Below are 14306 nucleotides of genomic sequence, written 5' to 3' on the forward strand. Positions count from 1 at the left end.
ATGTCTTCAACTCATCTGGGTGTACCTGCGCGGCATGAAACGCAGCCCCCGAAGAAAGGGGGTCAGTACGGAATATGTACTGAGTATGTAAAGCAGTAGATACAGTAACTGAACCATACGGAAATAAAGAGGACAGAATGGTAGTACAGTAACTGGATCTCATAAGCTTACCTCGAATGTAAATCATGCGTTTCAAAAGCACTAATGGACGAGTAACATAAATAAAGAAATCATCATGAACATATGCGTACACAACATGCCCCGCCCCGAATGAGGGACGCGGTAAGTAAAATCATCATATTTATGCACACGCAACATGCCCCTCTAGTGAGGGACGCGGTGAAAGGAATCATCATATGCCATCAAAATGGCCACCTCCCCGTCATCACATCATCATCATCATATGTATATATATATATATATAACATGCCCCGCCCTCTAGTGAGGGACGCGGTGAATAATGCGGTGGAATTGCACGAATACATGCCCCGGCACCGGACGCAGTGAAAGATGTAATAACGAGCTCGCACGAGCGCGAGTAGTGAGAAACCACATGCAACATAAAATATACAATGTTTGCTAAGACTCGAAAGAACAATCCGACGATAGATCATTTAAAGGAAGTCGACAATAGCCATAGGTCATACCTTTCAGAGTTGCGACGAATGATGTCAAAGACAAAACCTTTGGGATCGTTTGTACATGGCAAAATATATCATGGAACTCAATGGAGTAGTCAAAATGATCACTTTTTATTAATCGGAACCTTAGTCAAAAGTCGTTCTTACATATCACTCAAAATAAGCCAATTAGGTCAACGTAGAAAGATCTCGGAAATAGGGGCCCACTTCGGGTCAAGTCGAGGTGGCGTACGTAAAATTACAAACATTAGGCTTTTATGGAGCCACCTATGAAAATCTCAAGGTAATTCGGTTCCATTTGTGAGAATTATAAATGTTTAAGCTATTTTTCCAACAAAACATAAAGTATCTAATTCAATTCTATTGAATGAAAAAGGGTCAAATCTAAGCTCGGATTCCTAGAGTAGAGTCGCCCGAGGCTCATATCCAAACCTATTATGCCTAAGACATGCCAAGAGAACAAAAGGTGAAGCTTTACATACCTTATTCGCTCCTTACGCTTCTCCACACATTCAAATCCCGTTTCGTCCAAAATCTACAATTGGTCACATTTACCAAATATTAATCGTAAGGCCTTAAGAATTCAATCTTAATCAATACTTGTCTACCAAAATTTGGGCAGCATCTCCCCTATATGTACAACATCCCCGAGATTTAACTCGGCTCAAATATCAACAACCATACCAATAACATCAACATTCGATTTGAAACGCATTCTAAGATAAATTGTCTTCTTTTCTGAATAGTCCAACAACTTCTAATCCAACTTTGCACCTTCAAATCAATATCAATATTTCCATGTTTATATTTTAATTAAAGATCATTCAAATACAATTCGGAAGCATTTCATATCATTCTACAAAATATTTACAAAACATACAAAAATTCCACCAAAACCATAATTCATCCGAAATCTCTAATCTTCGACATAAATATCCATAACACATTTTTATCCTCCAACTTCATTAACAATAATCATAATTCACACCTTAACAATTTCATTTTCATCATTACATAAATCTTCCATAAAATCACAAAATTCCCTATAACAACTTACCAACCAATCTTTCATGCCAATATGGACTTGCATCCCTCCAAATTCACCAACTAACATAATAATTCTCGTTTAGAACTCCACTTCCATAATTACATAGAAACTACATTGAAATCACATAAGTTCCTATAATCATTTTCAACCATTTTTCATGCCATCATAAACCATTTTCTTCCATTTCCATCACAAAGTTTCAACAACACAACTAGAATACTACATAAAATTCAACTCATATTGCCTATGCATCAATACATATTCACGGCCATATACCCATATACACACCCACTTTGCAAACTTCCATATTTCCATAAATTCTACTCATTTCTACATACTACAACATAAACAAACCTTCATAACATAAGAAAAAGGAATTAATTCTTACCTTTTCCTCCTATCTTCTTCACTTGTCCAAGGTGCTAAATTGGTGAAACAAGTGCCCTTCCTTCCAAAATAATTACACCAAGTTGCAGGGACCTTTGAATTAGTAGGAATACCACAAGAAAATAATTTTTGGGAGAAGATTTCAAAGGATCAAAAATTTGGAGTTATGGCCGAATGGCCTTCTCCTTTGCTCTTGTTTCTTTTGTTTTTCTCCTTGTCAATTTGTCTTGAAGCTTCTAAGTGATAAATATTGACTAAATGGTCTTTTATACATTATCACATGACTAATTTAAATGGACTTGGGTCCTTTATTAAGGACCATGGCCGGCCACCTCCTCACTTGGGCCTCATTTTTCTCTTATTTTTTTTTTTTGGGCCCAACCCGGTTGGCTCCGAGTTGGCCTAGCCCACTGACCTTTCGACCCTAAAACGTTCATATCTCCTTGTACCGACGTCACCTAGGAACCCACGACCTATGGTTGGAAAGCTAATTCAATTATCTACAACTTCTATTTCTTGGTATTTTTCCAAATTCCAAACTTATAATACCATTTTTGCCCCTCAAAGTCAGGTCACCCGAAAACGTTTTCTTAAAAATATTCGTTTGGAGGGCTTCCACTTTGATTTGGCCCAAGGGTCCTTCATGAGTTGTGTTTAACTTTACATATGTGATTCATATAACTTGTCACATGTTCCAAAAAAAATCTTAACGTGTGAGCCCCACCTCAGCTTACAAATAATCCGACGTTCAAAAATACGGGACATAACCAGACCTTTCCTTCAGCAATGGTTTCCCGAATGAAGTGATATTTGATATTTATATGCTTCGTCCTCTCATGATACATCTGATCTTTAGTCGTGTGAATGGCACTTTGACTATCACGAAAAATGGTAATACCACCTTGGTGTAAGCTAAGTTCGGCAAATAGACCTTTCCAACCTTCTTTGATCGCCTCGGTTACGCCATATATTCGCTTCGGTAGTAGATAAAGCTACCGCATGTTGTAATGTAGCTTTCCAACCGATAGCACAACCACCAATGCAAAACACGTAGCTTTGTCGGTGATTTTCTTTTGTCAAGATCACCCGCATAATCGTAGTTTACAAAACCAACCAAAGAGTCGGTATTTCTCCCAAACTCCAAACATGCGTTTGAAGTACCTTTTAAGTATCCGAGAATCCATTTCACGACCAATGTGCTTTACCGATGCAAGCCATATGCGCTTACCACACTTACTGCTTGTGAAATATCCGGACGTGTACACACAATCGCATACATAATACGCTAACCGCACTAGAATATGGTACATGTGCCAAATACCTCTCTTCTTCCTCCGATCGCGGTGATTGAGCGGTGATAACTTAAACTGAGCAGAAGAGGAGTACTCACTGGTTTAGCATCTTTCATGCCAAACCTCTCCAAGATTTTCTCCAAGTACTTCTTCTGGGTCAGGAATAGCCGGTTGGCTCATCAATCTCTTTTGATCTCCATGCCAAGGATTTTCTTAGCTACTCCCAAATCTTTCATTTCAAATTCACTTTTCAGCTGACTTTTCAAATTGTGAATTTCTATCAAATCCTTTGCAGCAATGAGCATGTCGTCGACATATAACAATAAGTAAACAAATAAACCATCATTTAACTTCCGGAAGTAAACACAACTATCATGCATGCTCCTGGAATAACCATGACCCAACATAAAAAAATCAAACCTTTTGTACCATTGTCTTGGAGACTGCTTTAATTTGTACAAGGATTTCTTCAACAAGCAAACATGATCTTCCATTCCTTCAATCTCAAAACCTTCAGGTTGATGCATGTATATTTGTTCCTCAAGTTCGCCATTTAAGAAAGTTGTCTTAACATCAAGCTGTTCTAACTCCAAATCATACATGGCAACTAAGGCAAGCAAAACATGAATGGAGCTATGTTTAACAACAGGTGAGAAAATATCATTAAAATCAACTCCTTGTACTTGACTATAGCCCTTTGCAACTAATCGTGCCTTATATCGTGCATCTTCAACCCCTGAAATGCCATCTTTTTTCTTGAAGACCCATTTGCAACCAACAATTCTCTTTCCAGATGGCGGCTTTACAAGAGACCAAGTACCATTCTTGTGGAGAGATTCAACTTCTTCATTCATTGCAATCACCACTTGGCGAATCACCACTAGAAACTATTTCCGAATATTTTGATGGTTCTCCAATTTCTTCGCTTTCTGTGCAACCGAAAAAACAAATGCAACATAATCTCCATACTTTCCTGGTTTTTGAATTTGTCTCCTTGTCCGTGTGTGGCTATAGAATACTCATTTGGTTCAACTTCTCGTGCTCAACTTCCGGAGCTTCACATTTTCTCAACTTCAAGAGTTTCAACTGTATTTTGTTCCACAGTTGATGAGCTTGGCTTAGAAGGAATTCCAAGCTCAACCTCCACCTGCTCATGTATAGCTTGCTCTTTATTCTTATTACAAAAACTAGAAGACTCTTTTCTGGGATGTAACATAGAGGATTCATCAAAGGTTACATCTCTGCTAATTACAAATTTTGGTGACTTGGGATCAGGATACCATAGTCTATGTCCTTTCACCCCAGATGCATATCCAAGGAAAATACACTTTTTAGCCCTTGGTTCTAATTTTCCTTCATTCACATGCATGTACGCGGGACAACCAAAATTTTTTAAATCGAATAATTAGCGGAGTACCTGACCACATTTCCTCCGGAGTCTTAAAGTTCAAAGGTGCAGAAGGAGCACGGTTGACAATATAACAAGCTGTAGAGATAGCTTCTGCCCAAAAGGCATTTGTCAACCTAGCATTTGAAATCAAGCAACGAGCTCTTTCCAAAAGAGTTCTGTTCATCCTTTCTGCAACACCATTTTGCTGAGGGGTCATCCTCACAGTGCGATGTCGAGCAATTCCTTCATTTTTGCAAAATTCGTTGAACTCATCATTACAAAATTCCAAGCCATTATCTGTTCTAAGTTGCTTGACTTGTTTTCCTGTTTGCTTCTCAATCAAAACTTTCCATTGTTTGAAAGTTAAGAAAACATCACTTTTATTTTTCGAAATAAACCCAAACTTTCCTTGAACAATCATCAATGAAAGTTAGCATATACACACGGCACCACCTTTTGACGGGGTACGAAGGAGCCCAAAGATCCGAATGAATGTAATCCAAAGTACCTTTTGTTCGATGAATTGCCGGAGATTTGAAGGCGACTCTTTTTCTCGCTTCCCGAATACACAGTGTTCGCAGAACTCCATGTTTCCGGTACTTTGTCCACATAGGAGACCTCTTTTGTTAAGAATGGAAAGGCCTTTCTCACTCATATGCCTCAATCGCATATGCCACAATTTGGTGATGTCAGAATCAGGTTGATTTGATGTGGAGACTGCAGCAGCACCTATAATAGTGGATCTCAATAAAGTGTACAATGTACCACATCTGCGTGCTTTCATGATCACAAGAGCACCTAGAGAGATTTTCAAAACTCCACCTTCACCTGTGTATTTGCACCCAAGAGATTCTAGAGTGCCCAATAAGATGAGATTTTTCTTTAAGTCGGGAACATATCTAACATAAATGAGAGTTCTCACCACACCATCATGCATTCTGATTCGGATTGTACCTTTACCAATAACTTTGCATGGAGCGTTGTTGCCCATCAAGACAACTCCATCTCTAACAGATTCATATGTGGAAAACAAATCCCTATTGGGACACATATGATAAGAACAACCTGAATCTAAAATCCACTCATCATTAGATTTAAAGCTATTGTCAGTAGCCAAAAATATTGTTCCCTCGGTCTCATCTGCAGCTACACTTGCTTCAGCGGTGTTAGTATTTTGGTGCTCATTTTCTTTTCCTTATGCTTTTCTTTGTTTTTCAACTTATAGCATTCGAAATAATATGACCTTTCTTATGACAATATTTGCACACACATTTACGTATCTAGACTTTGACCTTGATTTAGGCCTCTCACTACTTCGATTCTTTCTTATCGGATCTACCTCTTTACAAACAAGCCTTCCCCCGAAGGGGTGTACTAGTTTCCCCGAAGAATATCTCTATATATACGTTCTTTTGATTTTAAAATAGATTTGATATCTCTATAAGAGATATTATCCTTTCCATAAAGCATAGTATCTCTTATATGTTTGAATGACTGGGGAAGGGAAATAAGCAACAACACGGCTTGAACCTCATCTTTAACTTCCGCATCAATATTGCTCAAATCCATAAGAATGGAATCAAATGCATCAAGATCTGAGAGTATAGAAGTACCTTCAACCATACGAAATGTGTAAAGTTTTTGCTTCAGGTAAAGTCTATATTTCCACTGTCCTTTTCATATACAGGGTTTTTAATTTTTCCCACATGCTTTTGGCTGTGGTTTCTGCAGATACTTCACGTAAAACCTCATTTGAGAGATTTAAAATGATACCTGATTTTGCCTTTTTATCTATCACGGCAAACTTGGTCCGTCATACTTTCTCCGGCTTCTTTTCCTTTCCTTCAAAGTGCCATATCTAAAGCCGTCTCCCGAATTAGGATAGCTTCCATCTTCACTGCCACGTCCGAAGTTTGCACTTCGGTCAAATTTCTCAACATAAGTTTTTGTTACGGTCATCTTTAGCTACTAAAATTTACCCGGTTAGATCCAGCTCTGATACCAATTTGTTAGGATCGGTAACCCGAGTAATGAGAAATTTAGCCAAACAATATTATAATAACAATAACAAAGACAATAGTTAGTTGATAACAACAGCAAGTAAAGAAAATAAATCACGCACAAATTTAACGTGGTTCGGTCGGTGTGACCTACGTCCATGACGGAGAGAAACAATTTACTATATCAACAAGTACGATAGAAGTACAAAATTAGAGAAAATACTCTAATTACCCCAAAAGTATCCCAAGAGAATAACCTCACAAGATCACTCCAAAGAAGGGTTATTGTGAAGAGTGTTTTCCAACACATAACTCTCTTACAATAATCTCTAAATAAAAAAGGGAGGAAGAAGAAGACAAATCTAAGATGAGAAGCTCTTGAATTGTTTTTGGTGTGTCTTCAAATAGAGACAAATGCCTTCCTTTTATAGGGGCCAAACTTGGTCTCCAAGTTGTGGAAAAAGAAAATGAGAACTCATCCGCATAAGGAAACTTTGGCTCCAAGCATAATATTTTATATCAAAATAAGGCCACATTACAATATCTATAAGGAGTGGTTTACACTGTGCATGGCCATTTCAATGGACACTATTGCTCCTTAATCGTCAATCTACATTTGTTCTTTGCGTAAACAAAGAGAAAACTCAACCCATCAATGTCCCCTTTTTTTCTTTTCTTTTCTTTTCTTTTCTTTCTTCTAAGAAAAAAGGTAAAAAAAAATTTACGCGAAAAATAATAATAATAATAATAATAATAATAATAATAATAATAATAATAATAAACACCCGGAATTGTTGAAAGCTCAAAACAACCTGCAACACGATTGTTTTGCTCTATTTTTTCTCTTTTGTTTAAACGGTGGTGTTTGCGGGTAAGCTTTTCTATTTTATGTTTTTAAGTAACCCATTGAATTTTTTTCGATATTAAAGAGAGAGCCAAAAAAGGATCTTTTATGTATAATCACCTTAATCTCGAATGTTATCAGTTTTGGTACGTAAGACCAAATAATACTGTGCAGGCAAAAGTTTCTAGATTCGTGGAAATATAAAACAGCATATAAGTTATCATACTGTATGTTTTTGTTAATTGAGGGAATATGCAACATAACATTTTTGCAACGATGCGTACTTTGAATATGATGGAAGGTTGTAAAGGAGCACAAGTTTATGCTTTTAATCCATCTGGGAAAACCACAACAAATGGTAATTATGGTGGTGGTGGTGTTGGTGAGAAATTTCTACAACATCTCCAAGAAAGGGTTAATTCTGTTAGGTCAAAGTCAAACAGGAATTACCAACCTTTGCAAACAAAAGATAATGTGAAAAATGTTGTTTTATCTGAAGCCTTAGCTACTTATGGCCTTCCCCAAACTGATTTAATTGAACCCCATATTGAATCTTATCTTAAATCTGTCAATTTTGTGGAGACATTAGCTGATGTTTATTGTAGAATGGAGGTTTGTCCTCAGTTTGAGATATCGGGGATGTATCTCGAGCAATGTGCGATATTTAGGGGCTTATCGGATCCTAAATTATTTAGGAAGTGCTTAAAGTCAGGCAGAGAACATGCGGTTGATGTGCATTCTAAGGTTGTGTTTTCGGCGTGGTTGAGGTTTGATAGAAGAGAAGACGAGCTTATTGGTGTATCGGCTATGGATTGTTGTGGGCGAAGCATTGAATGCCCGATGAGTTCTTTGGTGTATGGGTATAATCCTGAATCAGCTACCGAACCTTGTAAATGTCACCAAAGACCTATACAAGATGAAGTTTTTGTTGGAGATGAGGAATGCTCAGCTTCAATTAGTCATTGTGATGAGGAGGGTGATTATGATATGTCGTTTTTCATTGGTGATGAAGAGGTCAAGTGTAGGAGATTTAATATAGCTTCACTTTCGAGGCCATTTGAAGCGATGTTGTATGATGGTTTCATGGAGTCACGAAGGGAGAAAATAAACTTTACACAAAATGGAATCTCTACAAATGCGATGAAAGCTGCTGAGATGTTCAGCAGAATGAGAAGTGTGGAATCTTTTGATCCGGATATTGTCTTAGAGCTTTTATTATTGGCCAACAAGTTTTGTTGCAATGAAATGAAGTTTGCTTGTGATGCTTATTTAGCATCATTGGTTTCTGATATGGATAGTGCTATGTTACTTATTGACTACGGGTTGGAGGAGACTGCATATGTTCTTGTGGCAGCATGCTTGCAGGTGCTATTGAGGGAACTTCCAAATTCAATGCACAACCCTAACGTGTCGAGGCTCTTCTGCAGTTCAGAAGGTAGGGACAGATTAGCTTCAGCGGGGCATGCTTCTTTTTTGCTGTACTGTTTTTTGACCCAAACAGCTATGGCGGACGACATGAAATCAAACACAACTGTAATGCTGTTGGAAAGATTGGGAGAATGTTCGAATGCAAGCTGGCAGAAACAGCTTGCGTTCCACCAGCTAGGTTGTGTGATGCTTGAAAGAAAAGAGTATAAAGATGCTCAGAAATGGTTTGAGGCAGCTGTTGAAGCTGGTCATGCTTATTCCTTGGCTGGCATTGCCAGAGCCAAGTACAAGTGTGGTCATATGTACAAGGCATATAAGTTGATGAACTCCCTCATATCTGACTGTATACATTCTGGGTGGATGTATCAGGAGCGATCCCTGTATTGTCATGGCAAAGAAAAGACGATGGACCTGAGTACCGCTACTGAATTGGATCCAACACTTTCTTATCCTTACAAATACAGAGCCGTTACAATGGCAGAGGAGAATAGAATCGAGGCAGCAATTTCTGAGATCAACAAAATAATTGGTTTCAAGATCTCTCCTGACTGCCTTGAGCTTCGTGCCTGGTTCTTGATCGCCCTGGAGGACTATGAAGGAGCTTTAAGGGATGTTAGAGCACTGTTGACTTTGGATCCCCAGTATGTGATGTTCCACGGGAAATTGCAAGGTGATAAATTGGTGGAGCTGCTACGACATACTGTTCAGCAGCGCAATTAGGCCGATTGCTGGATGCAATTGTATGACCGATGGTCCTCTGTAGATGATATTGGTTCCTTAGCTGTTGTTCATCATATGTTGGCCAATGCCCCTGGGAAGAGTCTCTTACTGTTCAGGCAATCTCTCCTTCTTTTACGGTATGATTTAAGTATATATTTAGCTTTTGTTGTCATTGGCAAATCATTTCTGATCATGTGCATATGATATTGCTGGCTGTCTCCATTGAGCCCTTTAAGAAACTTGAAGCTCTTAACATTCACATCAATCGATTATACAGAAAATTTATTTCGTCTTTTTTCTTTTTTTTTTTTTTTTTTTTTTTTGGCGATAAGTGAGATACTTTTCTCATGCATGAGTAGGTCAAGTTGAATACCTGGCTGGTGTTTAGAGTAATGTTTCTCTTTGTGCTCCATGAATTCTGTAAGACTGATTGGCAGTTGTATTATAGGTTGAACAGCCACAAAGCTGCAATGCGTAGTCTAAAAGAAGCCCGAAATCAAGCTACCTCTGAGCAAGAAAGGTTAGTCTATGAAGGATGGATATTATATGACACAGGTTATCGTGAAGAAGCTATTTCTAAAGCTGAAGAGTCAATCTCAATCCAGAGATCACTTGAAGCCTTTTTCCTAAAAGCATATGTTTTATCAGAAACCAATTCAGATTCTGAGGCATCATTGTATGTAATAAAACTGCTTGAGGAAGCTCTTAGATGCCCTTCAGATGGTCTTAGGAAAGGCCACGTGAGTACTCCTTTAAGGATTATACAAATACATGACGTCTAATGACTGGAATATTCACTCAAAAAGTTACATACCTACTTCTGCAGGCTCTGAGTAATCTGGCAAGTATCTATGTAGATGTTGATAAGCTAGACAATGCAATTGATTGCTACATGAATGCCTTGACTATTAAGCATACAAGAGCCCATCAGGGCCTGGCACGAGTTTACCATCTCAAAAATCAGAGGAAATCTGCATATGATGCGATGACAAAGTTGATTGAGAAGGCAAGGTACAATGCATCAGCTTATGAGAAGCGTTCTGAATACTGTGATCGTGAAATGGTAAAAAGTGATCTTAGAATGGCGACAAAGTTAGATCCCCTCAGGACATATCCATACAGATACAGAGCAGCTGGTAAGTTGCATCTTTTCATGCCATAAGTAGTAAGCTGGAGTTCTTATTGGTTGTGGTCCTAGGCAGTCCGTGTGGTTGTTTTTCTCCTATGTAATGACGTAGTACTGTTTGTTCTTGCTAGTAGATGAGTTTTCTTGTATGAGCTATATAGGTTGCTTATAGAAAGAAAATAATAACTTGAATTCTCTCCTTTAACATGTGTAATGACAAAAAGTTCCTTACTTGGTGAACCAAATCTTTCTTCAGTTTCATGTATTCTTAAGATTGCTTTGGGAGCACTGTCATTGTCGTTTGATTTAAATGTAACCTGTCTAGTCCGACCAAGTCCCCGTGCGACAGAGTGGGCATATGTATCTGGTAGCTGAGAAGAAATTGCTTCTATAATAAGGACTGGTGACATTAGCTTGTAGTTTCTAGGCTATATTTTGGAGTCTAAGACTCTTTAAGTTCAATGAAAGATTTCAGTTTGAAAGAAGCTCTTAGAAAGATCTAATACTTGCAGCAGTAGTTACACCTCAAGCTCAGAAAGCTGCTTTTTATGTGGCTCAGCAGGTTAGCTGTTCTAGAATGGTACATGTAAGTAATTGGACGAACGTCTTATTTTGTACTATTTCATTTTCAACAACTGGATTAGAGTGCATCTATGCCTGTCAAGTCCAACTCACAATTCCCAACGAAATCAAGCATACTAGGAGGTAACTTCGGTTTCATGTCAGTTTCTGCTGGGAGAAGCGACAAAAGTTACTTGGCTGTTTTACTTGAAAATCAGACAAATTTCTTAAGATACGGTCATTTTTTGTTGGTTGCCAAACATAAATAAATTTTGTATTGCATCAGAATCTAAGAATGAAATTGGATTATCTCATTGCAACATTGCATGCTTCTCCTACCCCTCTCCCTTCTTTGATCTAGCTTATTGCAGCTATATTTGTATCTGTGAAGATACATGATATACACCGAGAGAAGTAATATCAGAAGATTGTATTGTATTTTCAGTTTTAATGGATGACCATAAGGAATCTGAGGCCATCTCAGAGTTAATAAAAGTCATAGCTTTCAAGCCCGACTTCCACCTGCTCCATCTTCGAGCAGCTTTTCATGACTCGATGGGTGACCCCACATCTACCATTCGAGATTGTGAAGCAGCCCTGTGTCTTGACTCTAACCATGCAGATACACTTGAGCTTTATTCGAAAGCACGACAACGATCTAATGAACAACAATTAACGTGAAGAGCAGATAACAGCATTGGCTTCTTCAGGATTTTTTTTTTTTTTTTGGGAAGTCAGTCACTGACTCACTTCTGCCTAAATTCTTTTAAGGTGCACACAGGCCAATACTGATTCATGCGATGATCCACTTCTTTTATGCTTAGAGGAATTCAGATGAGACTTCCAGTGAACATTAGAAATCAAAATCGTGGTTGGAGAAAACTACTGAAAGATAAAGTGAGTAGACTTGTAAATACAAATGCATTTTAACTTGTAATATTTGTGAACTTCATAGTGCGGAATGCTGCTGATCTGTTTGTAACACTGCAAAGATAGGGTTCACAATTGAATCAAAATATGTACATTGAACGGCAACTTGCAATGATGGTACTCTGCTCAATCAGAGTTTTTCCAATGAGTTGAGACTCCTTTTGTTAATTTTTCAGTCCCTTTATGTTTTGAATTTTTGCATATATAGTGTGTCCAAGTGAAGATGCACTTTAATTTTTATTTTACTTGCATAGCTTCAATTATCTTCCCTTCCAGGAAAATTAGCAAAAGAATTTCTACAAACGTAGTGAGATACAGTATAACTGCTAAGTTATAGTTTAGTGGTTGTTATTGGGGGAGTTGGCCAAAAGGCCATATTGAAAAGTTATTTTGTCAAAAGGTCACAAGTCTTCAAAAATTGGTGCTTTGGCCACCATTTATGACGTCAGCATGTCAGAGATGTGTTGTGTCAAATTTCAGCCCCAAAGTTTTGAAAACTACACTTTGGCCCCCAACATTTTAATTACACCAAAAAAATAAAAATAAAATATTTCCTTCCAAAAGCTCCCGGTTTATCCACATTTCAGATCTCGTTTCCGGCGAAAGTTCAGGCTTCTCATCGGAAAATCAGTCCCCAGCGACTTAGTATGGCGTCGATTGCAGTCATAGACCATAGCTATAGTCTATTATCGATTTATTATGACGTCGATTGCAGTCATAGACCATAGCTATAGTCTATTATCGATTTATTATGACGTCGATTGCAGTCATAAATCATAGTTGTAGTCTATTAAAGATTTATTATGGCGTCGATTGCAGAATATATTATAGTAGGTGGTGATTACATGGGTGAATGGGAGGAGACCTCAAAATGTTGGAATTGAATTTCTATGAGCAAGGTGACAGGATGATCCTGATAGTGATGACGAAGAGTGTACGGACAAAAAAATAAAACTCCAAACCCCTAATTGCACAAATCTAAGGGATCGTGGATAGGTATACCATAAACCGATCGTCATCAATAGCTAACAGTTATCATTTAGGCTCGACTTCACGCATGGTCAATAATTTTTCACATGTTATGTACAGACCAAGGACAATATTTGTCTAAAAAACCATAAGTAAATAAAATAAAATAAATAAAAGTGCATGGCACTGTTTAAATATTATAATAACAGTTTAATACACCATATGAGAGTCTCCATCCATTGAACACATGATCAAAAGAGTTTTAGGACAAGTAATGGTACTTAAAAGGCCAATATTTGTCTAACTAGCCATAGAAAATGTAAAAAAAAAAAAAAAAAAAAAAAGGGACATACCACTATTTAAACATTTCTAATAACACCCTAATACATCATATGAGAGTCGCCATCCAATAAACACATGATCAAAAGAGTTTTTGGACAAGTAATGGTACTTAAAAGGCCAATATTTGTCTAAATAGTCATAAATAATTTTTTTTTTAAAAAGGACATACTACTATTTAAACACTATAATAACACTTTAATACATCATATGAGAGTCTCCATCCATTAAACACATGGTCAAAAGAGTTTTAGGACAAGTAGTGATACTTAAAAGGCCAATATTTGTCTAAATAGCCACAATAAATTTTTTTAAAAAGGACATACCACTATTTAAACATTATTATAACACTTTAATACATCATATGAGAGTCTCCATCCATTAAACACATGATCAAAAGAGTTTTAGGACAAGTAATGATACTTAAAAGGCCAATATTTGTCTAAAAAGAGCCATAAATAAATAAAATAAAAAAGGACATACCATAAAAATTATAATAAAATTTTAATAAATCATATGAGAGTCCCCATCCATTTAACACATGATCAAAAGAGTTTTAGGACAAGTAATGATACTTAAAAGGCCAATTTTTATCTAAAAAGGCCATAAATAAATAAAAATAAAATAAATA

At 37.3% G+C, this 14306-nt stretch overlaps 1 protein-coding gene across 1 annotated transcript; it reads left to right on the top strand.

Annotated features, from left to right (window-relative positions):
- Positions 1-7854: 7854 nt before the first annotated feature.
- LOC132050963 (ethylene-overproduction protein 1-like) lies at positions 7855-12213 on the top strand. Its single transcript, XM_059442285.1, is given in 4 exon segments — positions 7855-9887; positions 10199-10490; positions 10577-10886; positions 11883-12213. Coding segments are annotated over 4 exon segments (2871 nt in total). The 3' UTR covers positions 12119-12213.
- Positions 12214-14306: the final 2093 nt, after the last annotated feature.

Source organism: Lycium ferocissimum, chromosome 3 (genome assembly GCF_029784015.1).
Source record: "Lycium ferocissimum isolate CSIRO_LF1 chromosome 3, AGI_CSIRO_Lferr_CH_V1, whole genome shotgun sequence".
Lineage (NCBI taxonomy): Eukaryota > Viridiplantae > Streptophyta > Magnoliopsida > Solanales > Solanaceae > Lycium > Lycium ferocissimum.